At 42.1% G+C, this 22,178-nt stretch overlaps 1 protein-coding gene across 1 annotated transcript in view; it reads right to left on the minus strand.

The window, feature by feature from the left end:
* Nucleotides 1–2,608: 2,608 nt before the first annotated feature.
* Nucleotides 2,609–22,178, minus strand: part of FKBP9 (FKBP prolyl isomerase 9) — a 34,462-nt gene continuing 14,892 nt past the window's right edge. Inside the window, exons 7-10 of the mRNA XM_074945363.1 lie at nt 21,493–21,679; nt 17,668–17,813; nt 11,292–11,455; nt 2,609–6,668 (exon numbers count right to left, since the gene is read on the minus strand). Coding sequence (XP_074801464.1) covers nt 6,486–6,668; nt 11,292–11,455; nt 17,668–17,813; nt 21,493–21,679 — 680 coding nt within the window. The 3' untranslated portion in view covers nt 2,609–6,485. The remainder of the gene's footprint in view (nt 6,669–11,291; nt 11,456–17,667; nt 17,814–21,492; nt 21,680–22,178) is intronic.

A 22,178-nucleotide genomic window follows, 5' to 3' on the forward strand; every position in this document is an offset into this window, starting at 1 on the left:
AAGATGTCGTGGTTCAGACAAAATGTTACTGTATATGGACTCTAGTATCACTTTACACACTATTTTAAATCAAATCACTGATTTCAAAAACTTGCTAAAGTTTACTTTTAACTAAATAGCACTGCCTTATCAGTAACAGTTGAAAGTTAAGTGTTTAGTCACCTGTAAAGTTTATACTTGACTGGCTTTGGGTGTTTTGCACAACAGCTTCAGAGAATAGCTACCCAAAAAAATCTCCCCTGGCAGGCTGTAAAATACAGTTAAGGGAAGCAGTTTGCTCTTTTGGTTACCTTTTAACATTTATTTACGTTCAGCTGTGCAGTGGGAGAATTACACAGGTAGCTTGCTTTTCTGGTGTAATCAGTACTACACTTGAGTCAAAGGAAACTTCTCAGTACTGTCAGGATAATTTTACAAACTAGCACATCAGCCCCCTGTCAGGGCTTCATTCTTTATGCTGCTTTATATGTAGTAAATCACATCCCATGTTATAACAATGATTCTAAATACCTCTAAAGTGACAAGTAGTGTACCTACATAACTTGTTTTATCCTATTGATTATCTTTTGTGAACTTAAGTTTTGGTTTAATTAACGGTGCCATTACAGTTCATTATGTAAATCCTCCTTTCACAGGATTAACCATGGTGTTCACTCATTGTCAAACTGACTGCACCATGAGCCCAGTACGTTATAGATGATTGCTACATATATTCAACTCCTGTTAACAATAAGTGAGTTGGCAGTCTGTGTTTTTCCTCACCCACAAAGTAAAGGTAGTTCTTGAAGTGACTGGCCATATGGATTACACTTTTCATGTGCATGTCCCCCATGCACATAGGATTGGATTGTTTTGGCCAGCAGTGTCAGTGAGGCCACTCCGAGGTGTCCTTGTATTTGTCTCCTCTCAGGCGCAAAGCAGGCCCAACCATCCCTCTGTTCTCTTACCACTGCTGCAGCTCTATGCACTGTTAGTATTAGTAATGTTAATTAGTTCAGCAGTGAGTTGTAGTCTTTAAATTCTATTGTGTCAAATGACAATCAGATATTTTGCTTGGAGGCTAGACAAGTATAAGGGATCCAGCACTATGATAGAAGCAAAACCCCCAGGGTCGTTAACCTGCTCCTTGTGTAACACTTCAGTGCCTGCTTACAGCTGGGCACTCATTCAATATGCTCTCTCTAATCAAACAAAAAGCTAGAGAGGCTTGCCTAAAACTTTCTCTTGGAGTGCTCTGTACAAGCCTTCAGATAGCAAAAGGAAGGATGTAGCTAGACCTCAGTTATCACATCCCTTCCTTTATAGTGCACCCCAGTGACTCAAAAATCTACCCCAAGCACCCATGCTCTGTCAACCAAGAGACCCTACTTGTTCACTTCCATTCTGGCATTGATGACTCCTGAGAGGTGTAGGAAGGAACACAGCTTCACAGTCAGGTTGAGATGTTGGTTACCCTCTGCCATGCCTATGAAATCCAAATATAAGAGTCACCCTGGCTCTGACTCAACAGGCAAAAGGTAGCCAATGGCCAGACTTAGGTCCTTTTGGTGCATTAGTACTACCTGTTAAACATATGCCTCTGGTACCCACTAAACTTGTGGACCACCCTTTCTTTTGCACTGACCTCCTTCATACGTTGCTCATTGACACCATCCCTATTGGCACAGCACATATGCAGTATGAAGTGATTTCTATGGGCCTAATAGTGCAGCCACCTTTGCTAGGTAAGCAATCAGTTACAGAGACCTCAGTACTGACTCATTTCCCTCTAGAGTGGACATTAGAGCATCCCAGCACACCTGAAAGAGTAGCCCCACCATTGGAGGAAGTGTACTCCTTTTCATCCTCCTTGTTGATGTGCAGTAGGGACTCATCTTCCCTCCACTAGGATCACACTGAGAAACATGAACTGCTCTCTCAAAAGGACATGGCAAGGATTTCCAAGAACAGGCCGCTTGTTGTCCTCCATTATGTCCCACCAGTCTATGTCCCAGCCACGTGCTTATCAACCTTTAACCCTGCCGATTAAGATATGCAATACCATATCTGCGAGCCAGTAGCTACTGCCCCCTACCAGGGCTAACTCCCCTCCCAAGAGGCAATATAGATCTTTGCAGGCAGGTCAACTAAAACAGCCTCAGATACTAGAGACAAAGATCAGACAAGGGAGAACAATTCATCTCACCTGCAATTTCCTCATCTGCCCCTGATGAGGCAGTGAACCCCTCACCATCTTCTCCAGTTGACTTATTTAAGTGGTTCCAAGATGTTAAAATGCATGGCAGAAGCTTGACCTACATTTGCAGGAGGTACAAGAGACCACAAATTGTTGGATGTTTTGCACCCTTCCAAGGGCAGTAGGCTCACCAAGGCAATACAACAATTACTGTAAGATACGCAACCATTCTTTCCTTGAGTACATGCTAAATGGGGGGTTCAAAAATATTTCCATAAGAAGGGCTGCATGTTAATAAATTGAAACTTTCCTTCTACGATCACTTACTCTTGGGGGAATTCTGCCCACAATATTTTCAAATTCTGCAAAATACTGCATATTTTGTCAAAATAACACAATATTATCACGCCAGCTTCAATAATTTTGGTAATTTATTTCAAAATAGCTGTCAGCAAGTATGTCTGTAACAATATGGACAACAAAAAAAGATTCAGAAAATGGTTTTTGACAAATAGTTTCCTTACTAGGCATATTAATACAGAACTTTCAGTAATAATTCATTTAAACTACAATACAGACACATGCTTCCCCCTCGGAAGCAGTGAAAAGGCTTGAGGGAATCAGGGATAACAGAGGAGCTCAGGGAGAGGGAAGTAATTGCTGGGAAGAAGCCTGGGCGCTAACCTGAAGAGTTGTCGGATATGGGTGGGAGAAAAATGGAACGGGATTTTTTTGGAGGGGTAGGGGAAGATTGTTGGGGAGTCTCTCCCATGGAGACTCTGGCTGACCCCTAGCCTCTGTCAGGCACCTCTGCCTCTGTCCCTATGTGTCCCTGCACCCACTCAGTCAGCCCTGTCTCCTTTTGGCCCTGCACCCTCACTCCCATTTGGCCCCCATCCCAGTGTAACCTCCCACCCCCAACAGCCCTATGCTGTCCAACTCCCTCTATATCACCTGGCCCCATGCACAGGGCACTGTGAGGAACACAGCCTCTTCTCCCTCTCCTCTCTCTGCAGCTAGCTGCTCCTGACCAGGAGTGGCTGCCCTCTGTTCTGCCACCACAGCAGTCCCTGGTGGGCAAAAGGTGTAACTGCATCACCTCTCCAGCAGAAAATATTTTCTGCTGAGAAAAAATATTCTGCAGGGGACATGAATTCTGCATGTATGCAATGGCATAGACTTCCCCCCAGGAATAATTTCTTAACATTGCTGTGGCACCCACAAATCTTGCCTACATGGAAGATTAAGACTCATACTTATGTATTTTTTGCTTTTTTGGAAGGAAAAAAAATTACTAGCTGCTTCCATCTTCCTTTTCCAATTTATTCTGATGGCTAGAAACAAGAACGAGCATTGTGTGACCAGCCAACTGTCCACATACTACTCATCTCCAGAGCCCCATCAGGTGCTGAAACACTTCATTTTTTAAAAATTGTGCCTATAACTTAAACAGCAATTTTTTAAAAATTAGTTTAGTTCTTATAACTTAAGATAGCTGCATGATTTATTTATTCAAGTTTCAGGGGAAGAGTTTATTCATACTCCAAATTCCTAAACTAAATTTTCATGCACAACCAATATTTCCCCTTTTCTCCCCCTCCCCAATTGGCAGTACATTTAAAATGCAGGTGCTGATTCAGCCTGAATTAGAAAGTAGCATGAACGCCTAATTGCAGACAACAAATAAGAGTGGTTATACTGAAAGTAAATTTACTTAAGTTTTACCTCTACTCACCCTTTCAGTTCTCTTTTGTAAAAATCCAGGCTCAGATACCTGAGACCATCTATCACAAGTTTCCTCCCAAACAAGTGTGGCAGGCTACTCAAATGTTTGCATGCTACTGAAGATACACAGTAGGGTTAAATAAGTCAGAAAGGAAGAGTGAGTTAAACTCAGTGAGACATTGCCATGGGTCTGGCTATGAATGCCACACAAGATTGTTGCCTATTAGGTGAGGCGCTTAAGACTTCCATTTACAATGGTTAAAGTGACAACTTGTCTTTTTGATGGAACTGTTACAAAAATTTGGATATCTGTACACACTCATCTGGTACTGCTCCCTACTTGGCATCTAGATCTGTAGGGCAGTTTTACCATTCTGATTTAACTGGAATTTTCAAGACCAACTGCAGGGGAAATGTGTGGAATGATTCTTAAAGGTTACTCACCAACAACTTCTTAAGCTGTGCTCACTGTACATTCTGACTACCCACCTGCCTTCCCTTCTTCCTGAGGGTTCTAGCACTGTGCAACTGGTTGAGTTATTTGGGTGTGCAAAATTGTCTCCACATTTTCAGTGCCACAAAAAGAGGAGCCCAATGTGCCCTGATTCCTTGAAGGTTGCTGTATAGTTCCTGTGTACCAAAGGCATCTTTTGTGAAATATGCAAAAGCAGTATATTTGAACTACAGTTACTAGTGAGCTATCTTTGTATTTTGAAACAAAATAGAGGAGGAAATTCTGTGCAACATCAGGAACTAAAGCCTCCATAAGAACACTGCTTTGGTGAGATGTTAATGGTTCTGAAGGGCCATTTGTATGATAATGCATGAGATTCCAACTGCAATCCATTAATACCTAGGATCTTCTACCAGCCATTAAAGGGCTAAAATTAGTCCATATCTAAGTAGTCAGTCAGGATTTCCTTGTAGTTTTTAACTAGGGTCCTAGTACCACAAGGCAAAACCTCAGACATAAAGGTAGTCTGGCTTTCACTGGGCATGGGGACATTAATAAGGGTGGTGTTTATATATAAATGTAAAGTTAGAGGAACTGTGTTTATTTTTCAGTACAAGCAAACGTCAAAGCACATTCTGAACAGGCACTGTTAATGGTGAGATCAATTTAAGAAACTCCAGACTTTCCAAAGAACCTTTATTAATATGAAGTACAAAACAGAAATATGTTATAGCTAATCAGTTAGAATTATTTTACTTAACTACTGTCAGCCCAAAGGGGTGTTCTCTCATCAGGGCTTTAGTTCCAATAATGAAACTGTATATAGATTCAGGATAGCAATCTTGCATATGGTGTGTGTATAAGGTTCTTGTTCTGATCAAGATCTACTAAACCCTCCAGCCCGGGGGGGGGGGGGGGGAGTACAGTCTGTGTTGATCAATATTTTATATAACAAAAAAAACAATTATCCAGCATGTATCAAACCCAACAAAAGTTCATGGCATTTTCTGTAATTAAAAAATAGCAGTTTTTCAAATGAGTGTGCCAGAAAGTGTAAAACCAGCACCATTCATGTACAGATCAAAGAAAGCAGGTGTCTCACTTCAAAGCATATAATGGAAACATACACCTCCCTTTGTACTCTTCTATGACTAGGGAGGTATTTCTCTGCTGTGTGTGTTGAGGAAAGTTCATGTCATTTTCCAGAAAATACAATATTTAATCTAATTGTATTTATTTGGTCTGTTTGATTAAAACAACTTGCTACATTTACAGATCAACTGGGTGACTGTACTGGCTTTAACATACAGTAGACATGATATAAAATTTAGTGTTCATACCCTGACAGTGCTTTAATAGTCCTCTGAGAGTGAAGTGTTTTAGTTAAATAAGATGTAGGAATGTAGCAAACTTCTGTCACATATCCAGTAAAACCCATCATTACACATGTGGGCACAACTTAAAATACTCATTTTGTTCACAGCTTGCCAGAATTTTCCAATGGCATGTCTAATAATTTATTTGTTTGTATTCTGCAAATGATAGATCCTACTGGAGATTATTAAAAGGGGCTTGTTCAGTTATTGAAAAGAATACATGCTTTCTAAAGGGGTACTACCAGTAACTCTAATCTGTTAATGCAGCAATTTGTTATTTTGCAGATATGCTAGTGGGACACATTTTTCTGTTTGTTTACATACCTGTAGAATAACTTTAAATACAAAAAGGCTTTTTAAAGAACTAAAAAAAAAAACCAATTGCATATTTTCTACTTTTCATCCAACCAAGTGAAGTACATCATTCAATAATAAAATTGTGATTCTAAGCATAAAAATTAACCGTATTGTTCACACAACCATGTTTGTCAGTACACTCAGTCTCTTTATAAATCCCACACTGAGGCCCTTAATGTTTTTTTTAAAATGTAACTACCCATTCTAGCTGAAAACCTTCTCTCGTGTAATAACCCACTCCACGTATACCGCCACGCATACATGAAGAGTTGTATACAAACACCTTCCCCAAATACCATCCCTTCAAACACACACACGCACATGCACAGTACGTCAAACATCTTCCAGTACACACACACAGTGACAGTAGGTCAGCTCACTGGTTTTTTGTTTTGTTTTACAGTTCATCATGTCCCTCTGTGGTCTCTTGGTCTTTCAGTTTGAATTCTTCAACTGTAATCTTGCCATCTCCATTTCGGTCCTGATTTGTGAACATATTTTTAACAATCTTTGCAGAGTCAAAGCCAGGAGCTAGTTTTCCTTTGCCAGAATCAACCTGAGCTTGAATGTATTCTGAAAACTAGGGAGAAAAAAAAAGGTTCACAATAGAATAATTAAAACAACAGACTAAATGGATATTTTAGAAAGACCAACAATTAGTCCCATACTGCTCAATACTAACTACCAGGGTCCTAACCCCTGGAGGGGCGGGAGAACATATGTGTTATTACCCTAAGATTTTACAATCTAAATTGGACAGATCAGACATGAAGTAAAATGTTGCTACACTGAAGTCAACAGAAGTTTGGTCATTCACTTCAGTGAAGCCAGGATTTCACCCACAATATAGATTGAAGATGGGTTATCTGAGAAGGACCTTGCATAAGAAGAGTTTTGGGAAGGGAAATGAATGAAAAGAGAGGGGTTTGGTTTTGTGTACAAGTATAGGGAATTCCAAGTGTAAAAATTGACATGGAAGCAAGTGCAAAGGTAACATTTAAATAAATTTTCCTCACACAATTTATTAATCCATTTATCTTTAACTACTTCTCCTATGACTTTAAAAAAACAAAAAACATATACCTAGAGCCATAGAAGGGCTGAGCAGGGGACTTGGGGTCTGTGGAAAAATTTTAAATCAAAATGGGGATCCTTGGGTTGCTAAAGTTTGAAAACCGCTGTGTTAGTTTATAGTTGTTCTAACACAATTGTGAGCCTCAGTATAGGTAAAGACTGTCATATTTACCATATCAACTGGTTATGGAGTTAAGGCTAAGATTGTGTCACAGATATTTTTAGTAAAAGTCACAGACAAGTCACGAGCAATAATGAAAAATTCATGGAAGCCCGTGACAGTTCCGGACTTTTACTAAAAATATCTGTGACAAAATGGGGAGCCTGGGCAGCTGCATAGAGCTGGAAGCTCTGGGAGTCCCCCCTGCTGGCTGGGAGTGGTGGGGGTCCCCTTTGCTGCCAGCGGCAGCCAGGAGCAGCAGAGGTCCCCCCTACCAGCCGGCACTGGCTGAAGTCACAGAGGTCTTTGGAAGTCACGGATTCCGTGACCTCCGTAACTAAATCGCAGCCTTAGTTATCGTTAACCCTGGGATGAAATCTTGTTTAACATGTAAATTAGCATGTGTTCTAACACAATCTAATATTCCAATGCAGGCATTTGAGCTAAGTAGGTAACCTTTAGATTTTTGTCTAAAGGCTCCAGGAAGTCTGATTCTTTAAAAGGCTTCGGCTTCCCTAAATAGTAACTATTTGCTCTTTTAACATCCATATTCTGTAACCTCACCTCCCCGGAGGGATTAAGGAAAAAAACAGCCAGTAACAGACTGATCAAGATGCAAGTCCAGTATAATAGCACAATTTTGGTTAAAAATTTGGAGACCTCAGAACCACCTTTTCTTTGCAGACTCTGGGAGAAAGTTGGCTGGCTATCATGGCCTACAACTCTGAGACCCTCCTAACCTTTAAGTACAATTTTGCAGTTGCCAGGGGTAGCTTTGACAACACAAGAGACAAAAGGGAATCTCAAATAACTGGAACAAAAAACAGGGACAAGGCCTCTACCTTGAGCAAATCTTTTAAACCAATTCCATAGGACGCTAACTTTTTCTAGTAGGAGGCTTTCAGGACTCCAACAGGCTCCCTTCAGATAAGTATGAGACATCCTGCCCTAGAATCCCAGTTGCCATATTGTCAGTTTAAGGGATTGAGAACCAGAGCATCCATGCCCATGCTGCCACAAGTAAGATCACTCAAAAGCTGAAGAAGTAACTATAAAAAAAAAAAGTAAAGAAAACTTTCCTGAAACCAGCTAAACCCCCACAAATTTTAACTAAAAACTGTGAACCTTTTTTAAACAAAAATTACTATACTGTTTAAGAACTATTTGCAAGCAATTATGTCAGCTAACGGAGAAAGGAAGAGGATCGTTGGTATTGCAACTGCTGTGAAAGGTGGAAAGAGAGTAAATAAGGGGTGACTAAAAGGGGTATGTACTTATACCCTTAGCCTATTTTATGCTGTCTCACGGAAACTGCACACCCTGACTTAGCTGCCAGTTCTGCTGACAACCAGTTCTATGACTAGGCAACAATATAACGGAGAACTTTCAAGATTTCTGACAAGAGAGATGCCACCACACACTCCCCTAAACTAGGCCCCAGTTCAAAGGAAACTTTTCCATTGGATCAGGCCACTAAAGCGTAAAGTTTTTTCTCATGCAACTGTAGGTAGTCTTTGTCATGGGATTTGGGATCCAATCCAGATCAGTAAAGGGTTGTGTCACTATTTGCCCTACAACCCTGGGTGCCTTAAATGCTTTGCTGCGGTAGCTACCAGCCTGAGATGCTGACTGCCAGCCTACAAGCATGCAGGTCACACCTTGAGTGGCCGTGTGCTGTTCAGCAACTCTGACTCCAACAGCCTGTCTACAGCTGTACAGCCCCATCTGGCTTCCACCAGCCTTGGCTACCACCGGCAAGGTGACCCCAACATACCCCCAGCCCTCTTCTGGACAATTCAGCGAAAGAATATCTTCATTTGTTCTTCTAAAGACACAAAAGCATATCACAGCTTATTAACCTACTGGGTAAACACACTTCTATTTAAATGCAGCATTTAGCTTATAGTAAAAATAAAACAAATTTATTAACAATAAGGCATAGGTTAAGTGATGCCAAGTAAAAGGAATACAGTTAGAAAGGGCTACAAGCAAATAAAAGTGAAAACATCCATCTAAACATCTAAAACTTAATCTAGCAAGGTACAAGCTTTTTCAAGATGGTTTCTCACCTATATTCAGTTTCCAGAGATTTCAAACCCCTGCCCCTCTTTGGTTGAAGAGCCCATCTTTCTCAGCTTGCAAGAGCTCTGTTCCCTTGTGTCTCTCTAGTGATGAATGCCAAAGATGGCTTCTGTCTTTGCTTACATCTTCCAAAGTTAAAATGATCTTGTTTTAAGAGGCAGGATGACCTCATGCTATTTTTCCCTTCCTGTGGGCTCCTCATCCCTGTGTGTGTAAGTGGGGCTTCCACTGTTTTGATTCCACCATGCTGAATTTGTATAGAAGACAGGTAAATAGCTGCCATCTCTCGTGTCTGGGAAGGAACCTGTTCCTTCCTGTTTGGCCACAGACTTTAACACCTAATATTATTTATCCATATTTCCTCCTATAGTGTTATATATATATATTTCACCATGATATTAATCACTACTGTGCCATTAGCATTCAGAAAAGACCACACTCCGAACAGTTTTATAATACTGTATATTGTATACCAGCAGTTGATTCGATTGATTATCACTTGAGGTTCAGCCACCCTGTCTTTATAGGCCAATAAACCTTTAAAATGGATTCTTCTGAGGATTACCCCTGAAAGTAGGGTTTATTCAAGCTGCGAGGAAGGAGACATGGAGTCTGGTGGTGAAGGAAACTTCATGTTCTTTCTTCCCGCACTCGTTAGCTTAATAACTATGTTTACCTAATACGTAAAAATGGACCTTCACTGTCTTTTCTTGAAAACCAGGCTGCTCAGAGAATCAAATAAACATTCGTTTGTCTAAGGCAGACCTGGCTACCAGCTTCCCCTGACATGCCTCATTTAATCACACTTTAGTCCTAATTCCAACATATATCCATCTCTTAACACACACATTATGCAAGCATATTAATGCTCAATAAGTTATTAGTTTTCAAATGATACCTCCCAAGGCATATATTGTAGAAAGGTTATTACAATCGTGTGTAGGGTGTAAATACAGGGTTACTTAGGATCACAGTCTTACAACAGAGAGCAAAGAGAATGGAACTATCACACTGCTGAAAGCTTTTTAAAGAGAGACAGTAACATCAAATCTGCTCAGCTTCAAATAATGAATTAAAAATAGTTTCAGGCTTTACACCTGCATTTGAGCCCTCTAGACTCTTTTTTTTAAGCAAATTTTCCTTTAAAAAACAAAAAATGTCCCTTACGTGTTACCATCTAAAATACTGACACAAACAGAGGCAGGGAAACTGTGCACAAACTGCTGTCCAATGCAGCAATTGTACAGACTGACTAGATCATTTTCCCCCTCTAATCTCAGTTACAATAATCTCAGGTGCTATTTGTAACAATAGCAGCCACAAAACTTCACAGAGAAGTGTGATTTTCGACATTTACAAACATTTTGACCCAACACCCTTTCTCACATCCCCCCGCCAGCCCCTCTATAGATCGAGCTCTGGTACCAACAATCACATCTTCTGGTACCAACAATCACATCACAAGCTTCTCCCTCCCCATTCAGTTCTGAAACACAACGTACATTACATCTATTCTGTAGACAAGAGCCTTTCAGCCCTACTGTAAGGGTAGGAATGGAGCAGCGATAGGAGAGAGGGAGAGAGAGATAATAGGAAGAAGGGGGAAAAGGAATTTATTCTTTTAACTTGTCTTTCTGCCTTTTGACAGCCCATATTGTTCTTGGTAGGGTTTTTTGAAAATTTAAAATGTAAATTCCATTTAAAATGGCAGCTTCCTGTTAACTTGGTAATAACCATAGCCTGGGCTGGATAAACTCAAAAACTTAAAGACAAAACCTGACTTATCCATGAGCTTGATGGTGGTGGAGCTAAGGGGGGGGGGGGGGGGTGTGTGCGCGGAGGAAAAAAAAAAAAAATCTATGCAGGTGGTTTTACCCCTAAACTCACCTCCTCCAGAAAAACTTCTCCATTATTATCCTTGTCGATTTCTTCAAAGAGATTTGGAGAGACATCACCATGCCAGACAAACATGTAGCCATCAGGTAAACCAGACACTAGTTCCAGCAGTTCGATGTCAAAAACTAATACTGCACTACCAGGAACTTCTCCTTCTGTCACAACAAATGGCACAGTTAAGTCTTAACTTTCAGTTAAGTGGCAAAAGGACAATTTAGGTTTTTTCACAATTAAAAAAACGTATCTATTACTTAAAGTGCAACAACAAACAAGTGCTTCACTAGGGGTCCGATCCAAGCCCAATGAAATCAATGGGAGTCTTTTCATTGACTTCAGTGGGAACTGGATCAGGCCTTATATAAACAGCAAACTGGGGTTAGACCATACAATATTTTATTATATGAGACACATGAAGCACTACATATTTGCCATAAGTGACATATGTAATGTGAGTTTTAATCTTAAAGGCCCTGACTCAGGAAAGGCACATAAACACCTTTAATTTAAGCACTTGAATGGAACTTAAGCATTTGCTTAGGTGCCCTTCCTGAATAGGGATGCTTTTCTGAATTGGTGGCCTAGCCAACTTCAAATCCAGACACTTAATATAAAAGTTAACTTTTCCTTAATAACTGTGTCCCAAATTTTTATTAATAAAAAAGAAAAGGTATATGGCAGCTGCATATAGCCTCTAGCTACAGATACAAGACTGTCTTTGTTGTCTGATATATTTCCTCCACTGGGACTCTTCTTTGAGGAGACTGAATTTGCATGATATTGGGTTTTTTTTAAAAAAGAAAACAAATCAAAAAGGAACTTCTGTTCCAAAATGAATAAAGGAGTCCCACCAGATATGTAAGAAAATATTAATATATTCAGAATCATGCTAGCATTTACTCCAGACCATATATCCAATGTAATCGCAATAGTGTCAAATATCAACGACACATAATTTTGTAGAATTCTTAAATACATTATAGTGTTTTTAATTAATAATTTTATGATGGTTGTCTTGGATTCACGTACAAATCAAAGAGGTGTTCAATTAATCTCTCAAATTTATTCTACATTAAACTCAGTGTGATGCCTGACGCTGAATCTTTATACAACAGAAGTTGTCTATGTTCTTTAGGAATCCAAATCAACAAAGTCAGAGTGGGCTGTGGTGATGCATCCTCTTCCATCAGAGCCTAGAGTTTGACATCATTAGGACACCATTCACCAAGTTCTTTTAATTTAAAAGGCCAATAACAACTCCATGTACTGGGAGCTGATAGTCCTCTGAAGTTTCTATGTTTTATAATCAATTCTTGGAGCCCTATAATGCCAAATTAAAGTCTCAATCCCATGAAGTTCCTCCTGCAGATTAACTCTATCCCATACAGAGCTACACCAACTTCAATAAGACTGTGCACACGGACAAGCGGAAGTGCAGGCCCAAGTACAAAATTATTACAAAAACAATCCATCATAATGCCTCACTTTTAGCACCTAGAAAAATGACTGGGATTCACAAATCCTGGGTTCAGCACCTAGGCTCCCTGTATAACAAATGGGAAAAGACAGGCACCAAAGAATGGGATTCACAAGAGGCAGCACGCTGAGTGAGGAATCGCCCGAGCTAACCAATGGGAGATGCAAAGGGAAGGCGTGTGCCCCAAGCCCTGCCCTTCACAGGGAGTTAGGAGTCAAGTCTGGACTGCAGGAAGGCACCTAAATCTAGTTTGGATTCACAGTTGTGAACCCTCTCCTGGAATCAGGCGCCTCAGGGGTTTCTTACAAGAGGAGGAGGAGCTCCCTCATAACTTTTAGCTCTGTAGTTACGGTACTCACCTGGGAGTTCCTCACTGAAGTGACAGTTCAGTGTCTAAGCCCTGGTCTACACTACGAGGTTAGGTCGAATTTAGCCGCGCTAGGTCGATTTTATAAGCAATGCATCTACACAACCAACCCCATTCCGTCGACCTAAAGGGCTCTTAAAATCAACTTCTGTACTCCTCCCCAGCTAGGGCAGTAGCGCTAAAATAGACCTTGCTGGGTCAAATTTGGGGTAGTGCAAATTTGACGGTACTGGCCTCCAGGGGCTATCCCAGAGTGCTCCAATGTGACCGCTCTGGACAGCACTTTCAACTCCGATGCACTAGCAGGTAGACAGGAAAAGCCCCAGGAAATTTTGAATTTCATTTCCTGTTTGGTCAGCATGGCGAGCTCAGCAGCACAGGTGACCATGCAGTCCCCCCAGAATCGCAAACGAGCTCCAGCATGGACCGAACGGGAGACACTGGATCTGATTGGTGTATGGGGAGAAGAATCTGTGCAGGCAGAACTCCAATCAAAAAGAAGAAATACTAATATTTATGCCAAAATCACACAGAGCATGGTGGACAGAGGCGACAACAGGGACATGCGTGAAAGTTAAGGAGCTCAGGCGAGCCTACCAAAAGACAAAGGAGGCAAACAGTCGCTCCGGGTCAGAGCCCCATACGTGCCGCTTCTATGATCAGCTGCATGGCATTCTAGGGGGGACCCTACCACTACCCCACCACTGTCTGTGGATACCTGCAAGGGGGGAGTCTCACGCAACAAGGAGGAGGATTTTGTGGATGAGGAAGAGGAGGAGGAGAATGCGCAGCAGGCAAGCGGTGAATCCGTTCTCCCCAGCAGCCAGGACCTTTTCATCACCCTGGAGCCAATACTCTCCCCAGGCGGGATCCTGGACTCTGAAGCCAGAGAAGGCACCTCTGGTGAGTGCACATTTGTAACTACAGAACAGGGTTTAAAAGCAATTGTGTTTAATACTTGATTTGCCCTGAAGAATTCGGATGCATTCGCGGCCAGTACAGCTACTGGAAAAGCCTGTGAACATGTCTGGGGATGGAGCGGGAATCCTCCAGGGACATCTCCATGAAGCTCTCCTGGAGGTACTCTGAAAGCCTTTGCAGAAGGTTTCTGGGGAGGGCTGCCTTATTTTGTCCTCCACGGTAGGACACTTTACCATGACAAGCCAGTAGCAAGTAGTCTGGAATCGCTGCAGCACAAAGCATGGCAGTGAATGGTCCTGGGTTTTGGTCGCATTCAAGCAACATGCAGTCTATGTCTTTCTGTGTTAGCCTCAGGAGACTGATATGATTCATGGTCACCTGGTTGAAATGGAATTTTTGTAAGGGAACAGTAAAAGGACCCCGTTCATGCTGGGCTGTTTGCGCTTGGATCAAAGGGATCATCCCAGAGAATAGCCAAGCAGTGGGAGGTGTGTGCCACACAGCCACCCGAAAACCACAGCTCCTCCTTTTAAATGGCAAAGCCAACCGGCATTCCTTGCTATGGGAAAGGATGGCACTGCAGTCTGAAACAATTCCCACGTTATGAAGGCGGAAAAAGGCAACCCCGCGTACCCTTTGGCTTACCCTGGCTGCCTGGAAACTGATTTCTGTTGCCCAGCCGTGTGTGATGTGTCACCATACCCACAGGCGCTCAATATAAAAGGCAAAATGCGACCTTGTACCTAAAGCACATGTGCTGTCTGCTGTGAATTGCTTGATTCACTGTGAAAGAGTCTCCCTTTTGTTCTCAGAAATGTATCATCTTAAATTTTACTCTCCCTTTTTATCCCCCCCGCAGGTGCAAGTGTTTCTACACTCCCCCTATCATTTCCGTCCCTGAGGTTATCGCAGATTAGAAGGAGAAAAAAAAAGCACTCGCGATGACATGTTTTCCGAGCTCCTGCAATCCTCCAGCACTGATAGGGCACAGCTTAATGCATGGAGGCATTCAGTGGCAGAGGCCAGGAAAGCATTAAGTGACCGCAAGGAGCAGAGGCAGGAAGCGATGCTGAGACTAATGGAGGAGCAAACGGACATGATGAGGCATCTGGTGGAGCTGCAGGAAAGCCAACAAGAGCACAGACCCCCGCTGCATCCACCGTATAACCGCCTGTCTTCCTCCCCAAGTTCCATATCCTCCTCACCAGACGCCCAAGAACACGGGAGGGAGAGGCTCTGGGCACCCAGCCACTCCACTCCAGAGGATGGCCCAAGCAACAGAAGGCTGTCATTCAAACAGTTTTGATTTGTAGTGTGGCTACAATAAGCAATGTGCCCTTGTCCTTCCCCCCTCCCTCACCCCACCTGGGCTACCTTGTCAGTTATCTCACTAAGAAAGAATGCATGGTTTCAAAACAGTATAGTGACTTTATTTCCTTTGCCAGCTGTGATCAAAGGGGGGAGGGTGGTTGGCTTACAGGGAATTAAAATCAACAAAGGGGGCAGGTTTGCAGCAAGGAGAAACACACACAACTGTCACACCGTAGTCTGGCCAGTCATGAAACTGGTTTTCAAAGCCTCTCTGATGTGCAGCATGCCTAGCTGTGCTCTTCTAATCATCCTAGTGTCTGGCTGCTCAAAATCAGCAGCCAGGCAATTTGCCTCAACCTTCCACCCCGCCATAAACGTCTCCCCCTTACTCTCACAGATATTATGGAGCACACAGCAAGCAGCAATAACCAGCAATAACAATGGTAATGTTGGTTGTGCTGACGTCTAACCTAGTCAGCAAACAGCACCAGCGAGCTTTTAAACATCCAAAGGCACATTCTACCACCATTCTGCACTTGTTCAGCCTACAGTTGAACTGCTCCTTACTACTGTCCAGGCTGCCTGTGTACAGCTTCATGAGCCCTGGGTAGGCTGGGTCCCCAAAGATAACTATTCACATTTCAACATCCTCTACGGTAATTTTCTGGTCTGGGAAGTAAGTCCCCTCTTGCAGCTGCTCAAACAGCCCAAAGTTCCTAAAGATGCGAGCGTCATGCACCCTTCCCGGCCATCCCACGTTGATGTTGGTGAAATGTCCCTTGTGATCCACCAGTGCTTGCAGCACCATTGAGAAGTACCCCTTGCGGTTTATGTACTGGTTGGCAAGGTAGTCTGGTGCCAAGATAGGGATGTGTGTTCCGTTCATCGCCCCACTACAGTTAGGGAACGCCATTGCAGCAAAGCCATCCAGTATGACCTGCACATTTCCCAGATATTTCTCGATAACAGAACGTCAGTGATTGCATTGGCTACTTGGATCACAGCAATCCCCACAGTAGATTTCCCCACTCCAAATTGATTCCCGACTGACCGGCAGCAGTCAGGCGTTGGAAGCTTCCAAAGGGCTATCGCCACTTGCTTCTCAACTGTCAGGGCAGCTCTCATCTTGGTATTCCTGCGCTTCAGGGCAGGGGAAAGCAACTCTCAAATTTCCAAGAAAGTGGTCTTATGCATGCGAAAGTTTCACAGCCACTGGGAATCATCCCATACCGGCAATACTATGTGGTCCCACCAGTCTGTGCTTGTTTGCCGGGCCCAGAATCGGCGTTCCACTGTATCAACCAGCCCCACTGCCGCCATGATGTCCCAATTGCCACAGCCTGTGCTTTCAGGAACGTCTGTGTCCATGTCCTCCTCACAATCGTCCTCTTGCTGGCGTCTCTTAGCCAGGTTTTGCACATATTGCAGGATAATGTGTGAGGTGTTTACAATGCTCACAACAGCAGGATGAGCTGAGCGGGCTTCATGCTTGCCGTGCTATGGCGTCTGCATGGGTAACCCAGGAAAAGAGGAGCAAAACGATTTTCTACTGTTGCTTTCACAGAGGGAGGGAGGGAGGGGAGACTGACAACACATACCCAAAACCACCCGCAACAATGTTTTTGCCCCATCAGGCACTGGGAGCTTAACCCAGAATTCCAATGGGCAGCAGAGACTGTGGGAACTGTGGGATAGCTACCCACAGTGCACCGCTCCGTAAGTCGATGCTAGCCACGGTACTGAGGATGCACTCCGCCAACTTAATGCGCTTAGTGGGGACATACACAATTGACTGTATAAAATCTATTTCTAAAGAGCGACCTCTACAAAATCGACCTAATTTCGTAGCGTAGACATACCCTAAGATGCTTTGTGAATCTAGCCCTTCTGCCGACAGCATTCCATTAAGACAAAGAAACATTCCTGACACATGGCGGCACTGGCGCTCAGTAGTGTCCTGTGGTAATCAGCACACTGGCCAGAATGTCACATTTTCAGAGCTATATTATTAAAGGTGGAAAGTTTATTTCAACCAAACACTGTTTTGTTAAATTACTGGCCTGGAAAAGCTCCAAAGAGAGCACTTTAACACTATTGGATAATTTTAAAAATGTTAAAAAAAAAAAAAAAACAATCCATATGTTTAAAAATAGTATTTTTCCTTACCATTTCAAGCCACTCGTACCCTCCTGCCCCAGAAATAACGAAAAACAAGACTAACAACACATATACATCAGTCACTCAGTAGGTAATAAGTTACACCACCAGTTGTCTATTAGGTTGCATTTACTTACCAACACCAGCTTCTCCATAACCAAGATGGGGCGGAATAACAACTGTTCGCCTCTCTCCAACGCACATATCTCTAAGACCCATGTCCATCCCCAAAACAACCTGTCCAGATCCCAGAACTATATTATATGTTTTACCAAGACTAAGCCTGAAAAATAAAAAAGAATTTTTACTACTTCCAAGTTATCACTCAAACTGTACAGTTTCTATATCAAAGTCCCTATGTGCCCAAAAATCAAGTTTACCCCTAATTCTATGTGCTTCTAAATAGCCAAGTGGTGTAGTTGCTGAGGTAACAGATTGTAGCTCCTATCTCATACAGACATCATCGTCACTTGAATTAAACCTGATTAAGGATTTTAATCCTCCCAAATCAAATCAAACTCTGAAATACTTTGTCATTCAGAAAAGGGCTTCTTGCCTTGCAAATATCTTTGGGAAAAAACAGTTTGTAAGCCACAGGCCTGATTCTGCAAAGGCTTAAGCACATGAGTAAATTTACTCATACGAGGAATCCCCTTGGCTAAATAAATCCGGCTGGGATTTTCAGAGGAGTTTAAGGGAACCACGCATCAAACTGCCATTGAAATTCAATGGGATTTGGTCATCTACCTTCCTTAGGCTCCATTCAAAATCCCAGTTTGTGTGTCTAGTATATGAGGTAACTAATTTGAACCCCAAGGCAACTGAGGTCTTTATCGTTTCTAAGAATCCTGCTAATATTTTAGTCCTATCATGGTATAAATTATGACTTGCTACTGGGGTCTTATTTCTAAGATGTATTTCTGTGGAGTGATAAATACATTATATATACTTTGTCTGCAATGTTGTTGTAGCTGTGCTGGTCACAGGATATTAAAAAGACAAGGTGGGTGAGGTAATATCTTTTATTGGACCAACTTCTGTTGGTGAGAGAGATTCTGTTCCTTTCAGTCAGGAGGTAATAATTATACCGCCGGTTGTTTATTAGGTTTCATTTACTTACCAATGCCAGCTTCTCCATAACCAAGAAAGGGCAGAATAAGACCTGTCCATCTCTTTCCAATGCACATATCTCTAAGACCCATGTCCACCCCCAATATATTCAAAAAAAGATATTACCTCACCCACCTTGTCTCTCTTAAATATACATTATAATTCTAAAAGGCAAGTTTGCAATCTTGGGACTTTTTACTGGCACCTGTCCTTGCAGCATCCGAGTGCCCCTTTTTCTGTCAGTCTCTTTTGTCATTTTTTGCTGAATTGTGTGACCCTGAGTATAGAGCCTCTATAAGGAAAGGATGGATGGTCCTGTGATTAGGGCACTACCCTAGCACTTTGAAGACCTGTGTGTCAACAGATATGACAGTGCCCTGCAATAGCGTTATAGGCCTGGCTTGACATGTGTCATTGGAGGTGGGTGAGGTGTCATTTCTTGGGAAATAGGATTAGGGAGGTAAATGTATCAGCTGGCTGGAAACAGAATGTCTGTACTAGCTAAGATAAGGGGAGAACACTCATGGAACCATTTACAATGGATAAAATAAATTCGGAATGTAAAGAGAAAGTTGTACATTGACGTTGTGTGGAAGAGCATACTGTACGGGAATTGGTTCCTACAAAGCAACCAGACAATCCCAAAACATAACATGCAGCGTATAGTAAATGCAATGCACTGCGTACATGTATACAAAGGTAGAGGTTTTACTGTGTAGGTCTGGATGTGTGGTACATCCTATATCCACTGTGCTTGATTCTGATCAACTAAGCGTAGCTTTGCTGTATGCCAAATAAAGGAATCCGAGTGACAAAATTGGAGCTGAACTGAGTTCTTGGGGACCCAGGTGGAAGGGGCTCTGGGAGGAAACCCCAACAATCCTGGGCAAACTTTATGGAATTAAGTTAAACCTTACTGAATTACGTTTAATATCTTTGGGGTCCATTGTATTGAAAATGCAAATTTTTGTATGCTATTTTGCGGTTGTATGGAACACCACTTAGGAGGAATGAGGATTTAATGCAATCTCTGGGAGACAAGGTGAACTTCAAAAGACTGTGCTGAACAACACAGCAGAGACAAATTGGTCTTTTGGGACAGCATGTATAAGAGTAGAATTCCTAGGAGGTATGGGGGGTGTGGGGGTGCTATTGCAAACCTCCACCTTCTGACTCAGCCCTTACCCTGAGGAGGGGACCTTTGCTGTGCTGATCACCTGTTACAGTAGGATAGTTCAAAGACCTAATCTGGATTCTTCAGGGACTAAAAGACGAAGAAAGAACTTCTGTTTAAACAGCCTGGTTTTAAACACATTCGGGGCCTTCGTTCTGATCCAGCAAATGGACAGGACCTCTGGTCCATGGATGGATACAATCCTTAGAGATGGGCTCAAAGGACTGACAAGGACCAGAGCCCTGGTGGAGACTGGGGATGGGAGGGGGGACTCTAGTAAGCTTATTAGCATGCATGTAGGTTCTATTATGGTGTTTAATATGTTCTCTGTAACACTATTATCCTAAGAATAAATAAGTTTGCATAGAAAGAGCTGTGTGGTAGCTTAACAGTGCGCAATTGCACTGTTATCAGTCTCTGAAGAGGAAGCAAGCAGGTCTGCTTATGCAGACTGTCTTTTGCTGAGAATAACATAATGAAAACAGGGAACTAACTGTTCAGCCTGGAAATACCTGGGTCAGGAGGTAAATAGATATAGGTCTTCACCCAAGAGAGGCAATGGCTAGAGTGCTGGAAGCCTGCAAGTAGGTGCCCTTGCAGAACCACTGAGGGAAAATACAGGTGCAGTTGCCCTGAACCGTGACACAGTTCAAGTCCCTGCTTCACCACGGACTTCTTGTGTGACCATGGGCAAGTCACTTAGCCACTCTATTCCTCAGTCTTGCATCTCTAAAATGGGAATAATAACACTTCCCTACTTCACAGAGATGTTGTGGAGATAAATGCATTAAATATTTGAGGTGCTGAGATATATGGCCACCATTACCATATAAATTCCACAGAGAGATAGATATTGAGCAGTACAAGTTATAATGAAAACTATGGACTATTTCTGGTGTTTATGTTCTTCTGTTAAAAAGTATTCCTTCCCTACCTCACCTCCCAAATAAAATACAAATAAGGGAAATTTAACAGTACTAATATTATTCAAAAAGATGAGGTGTGCACAGAACTAAAAATAGAACAAGAGAATTTATTCAGTCATAGCAAACACTATCTGAATTTACTTCAGCTCAATCCAAAATGTGGTTCATCTAAAATAATCTATTTTATGTCACAACAAGAAAATAAAACCAGACAAGAAGGATCAGGGATCAGTACAGCAAAGAGATTCAGCTGACCTTTGAACGTAGGAGAGAAGGGTTGCCAGCAGCTTTTGCCTCCATTCACACTCCTAATGTGTACAGTAGGGAGGAAGTAAACATTGTCAGAACCCCTTTGTCCCCCAACCTGACCCACCACAAACATGATCACGATCCAACCGTTTCTCCATGAAGATCTCAGCTGCAACAGAACCTAATGAAACACCCTAATTCATGTGTATTTTGTTTATCATTGTGGTGACAATTTCTGTGTTCCTCTCTCACATCCCTATTTCTGCTGTCCCCAACTCTTTCCCTTTGGTTGCTCTCTCCCCCCCCTTTTTTCCTCCCCTATATGAAAAAATTTTATAGACATTGTCAGACAGGAAAAATTGGTCCCATGTTAACATGAATATTTTAACGTCACTGTTAACCTTTTTCCTTTCTGAATATCCTAATTGCTTTGTATGCTATTCATTTTGACCCACGCTTTCATAGTTACATAGAATATTTCATATGCCAAGTGACGTACTTACGTTGAGTCTAACAATGTGCCATCCAGGAGTGAGGCGTTGTAGTGGTACTTCAGGTAATCCCCTTTCTTACTCAATACTGTGCAGTTGGAAGGTTTGTAATGAGTAGTAATGTTGACAGAGTCCAAAGGGTTATGGAAGTCAATCACATGGATGTCAAAAACCAGTACTGCAGATCCTGGAATCTTTCCTAAATCGTAAGCAATCATATAAGGAGAAACAAACGGCATCTACGCAAGTACATACTGACCTCATACTTCACGCAGTGAGAATATATAAAATGTTGTGTCTTCTACTGAGTGATTTTGTTCTTGGTTTCAGTTTACATTTCTCAGGATTAAAGCACTGATTCACCTCTGCACACAACAACATAGATACAAGATGCTTCCAATGAAAGACACTTAAAATGTAGAGGACACCAATGAAAACATACTATATTAGCAGTCAGTTCAAGAATTAAGGAAAACATTTCCATAATTCAAAGTTTCAAAACTATGCACTCTACTTTGCATTTTTAATAGCACAGTGAAGTTGGAAGTTTACATTTCCTGTGACCAACTTAGCCACTTGATTGGTACCTCACCTACCAAGTCACTATTAAAGCAGCAAAACTGTATCAGAACATCAACACTTCCACCACGCACTGGCAACTGAATAGCAGCAGAAAAAGGGTTAAACTGCTTGAAAAA

The sequence above is a fragment of the Natator depressus genome, chromosome 2 (assembly GCF_965152275.1).
Source record: "Natator depressus isolate rNatDep1 chromosome 2, rNatDep2.hap1, whole genome shotgun sequence".
Taxonomy (NCBI): domain Eukaryota; kingdom Metazoa; phylum Chordata; order Testudines; family Cheloniidae; genus Natator; species Natator depressus.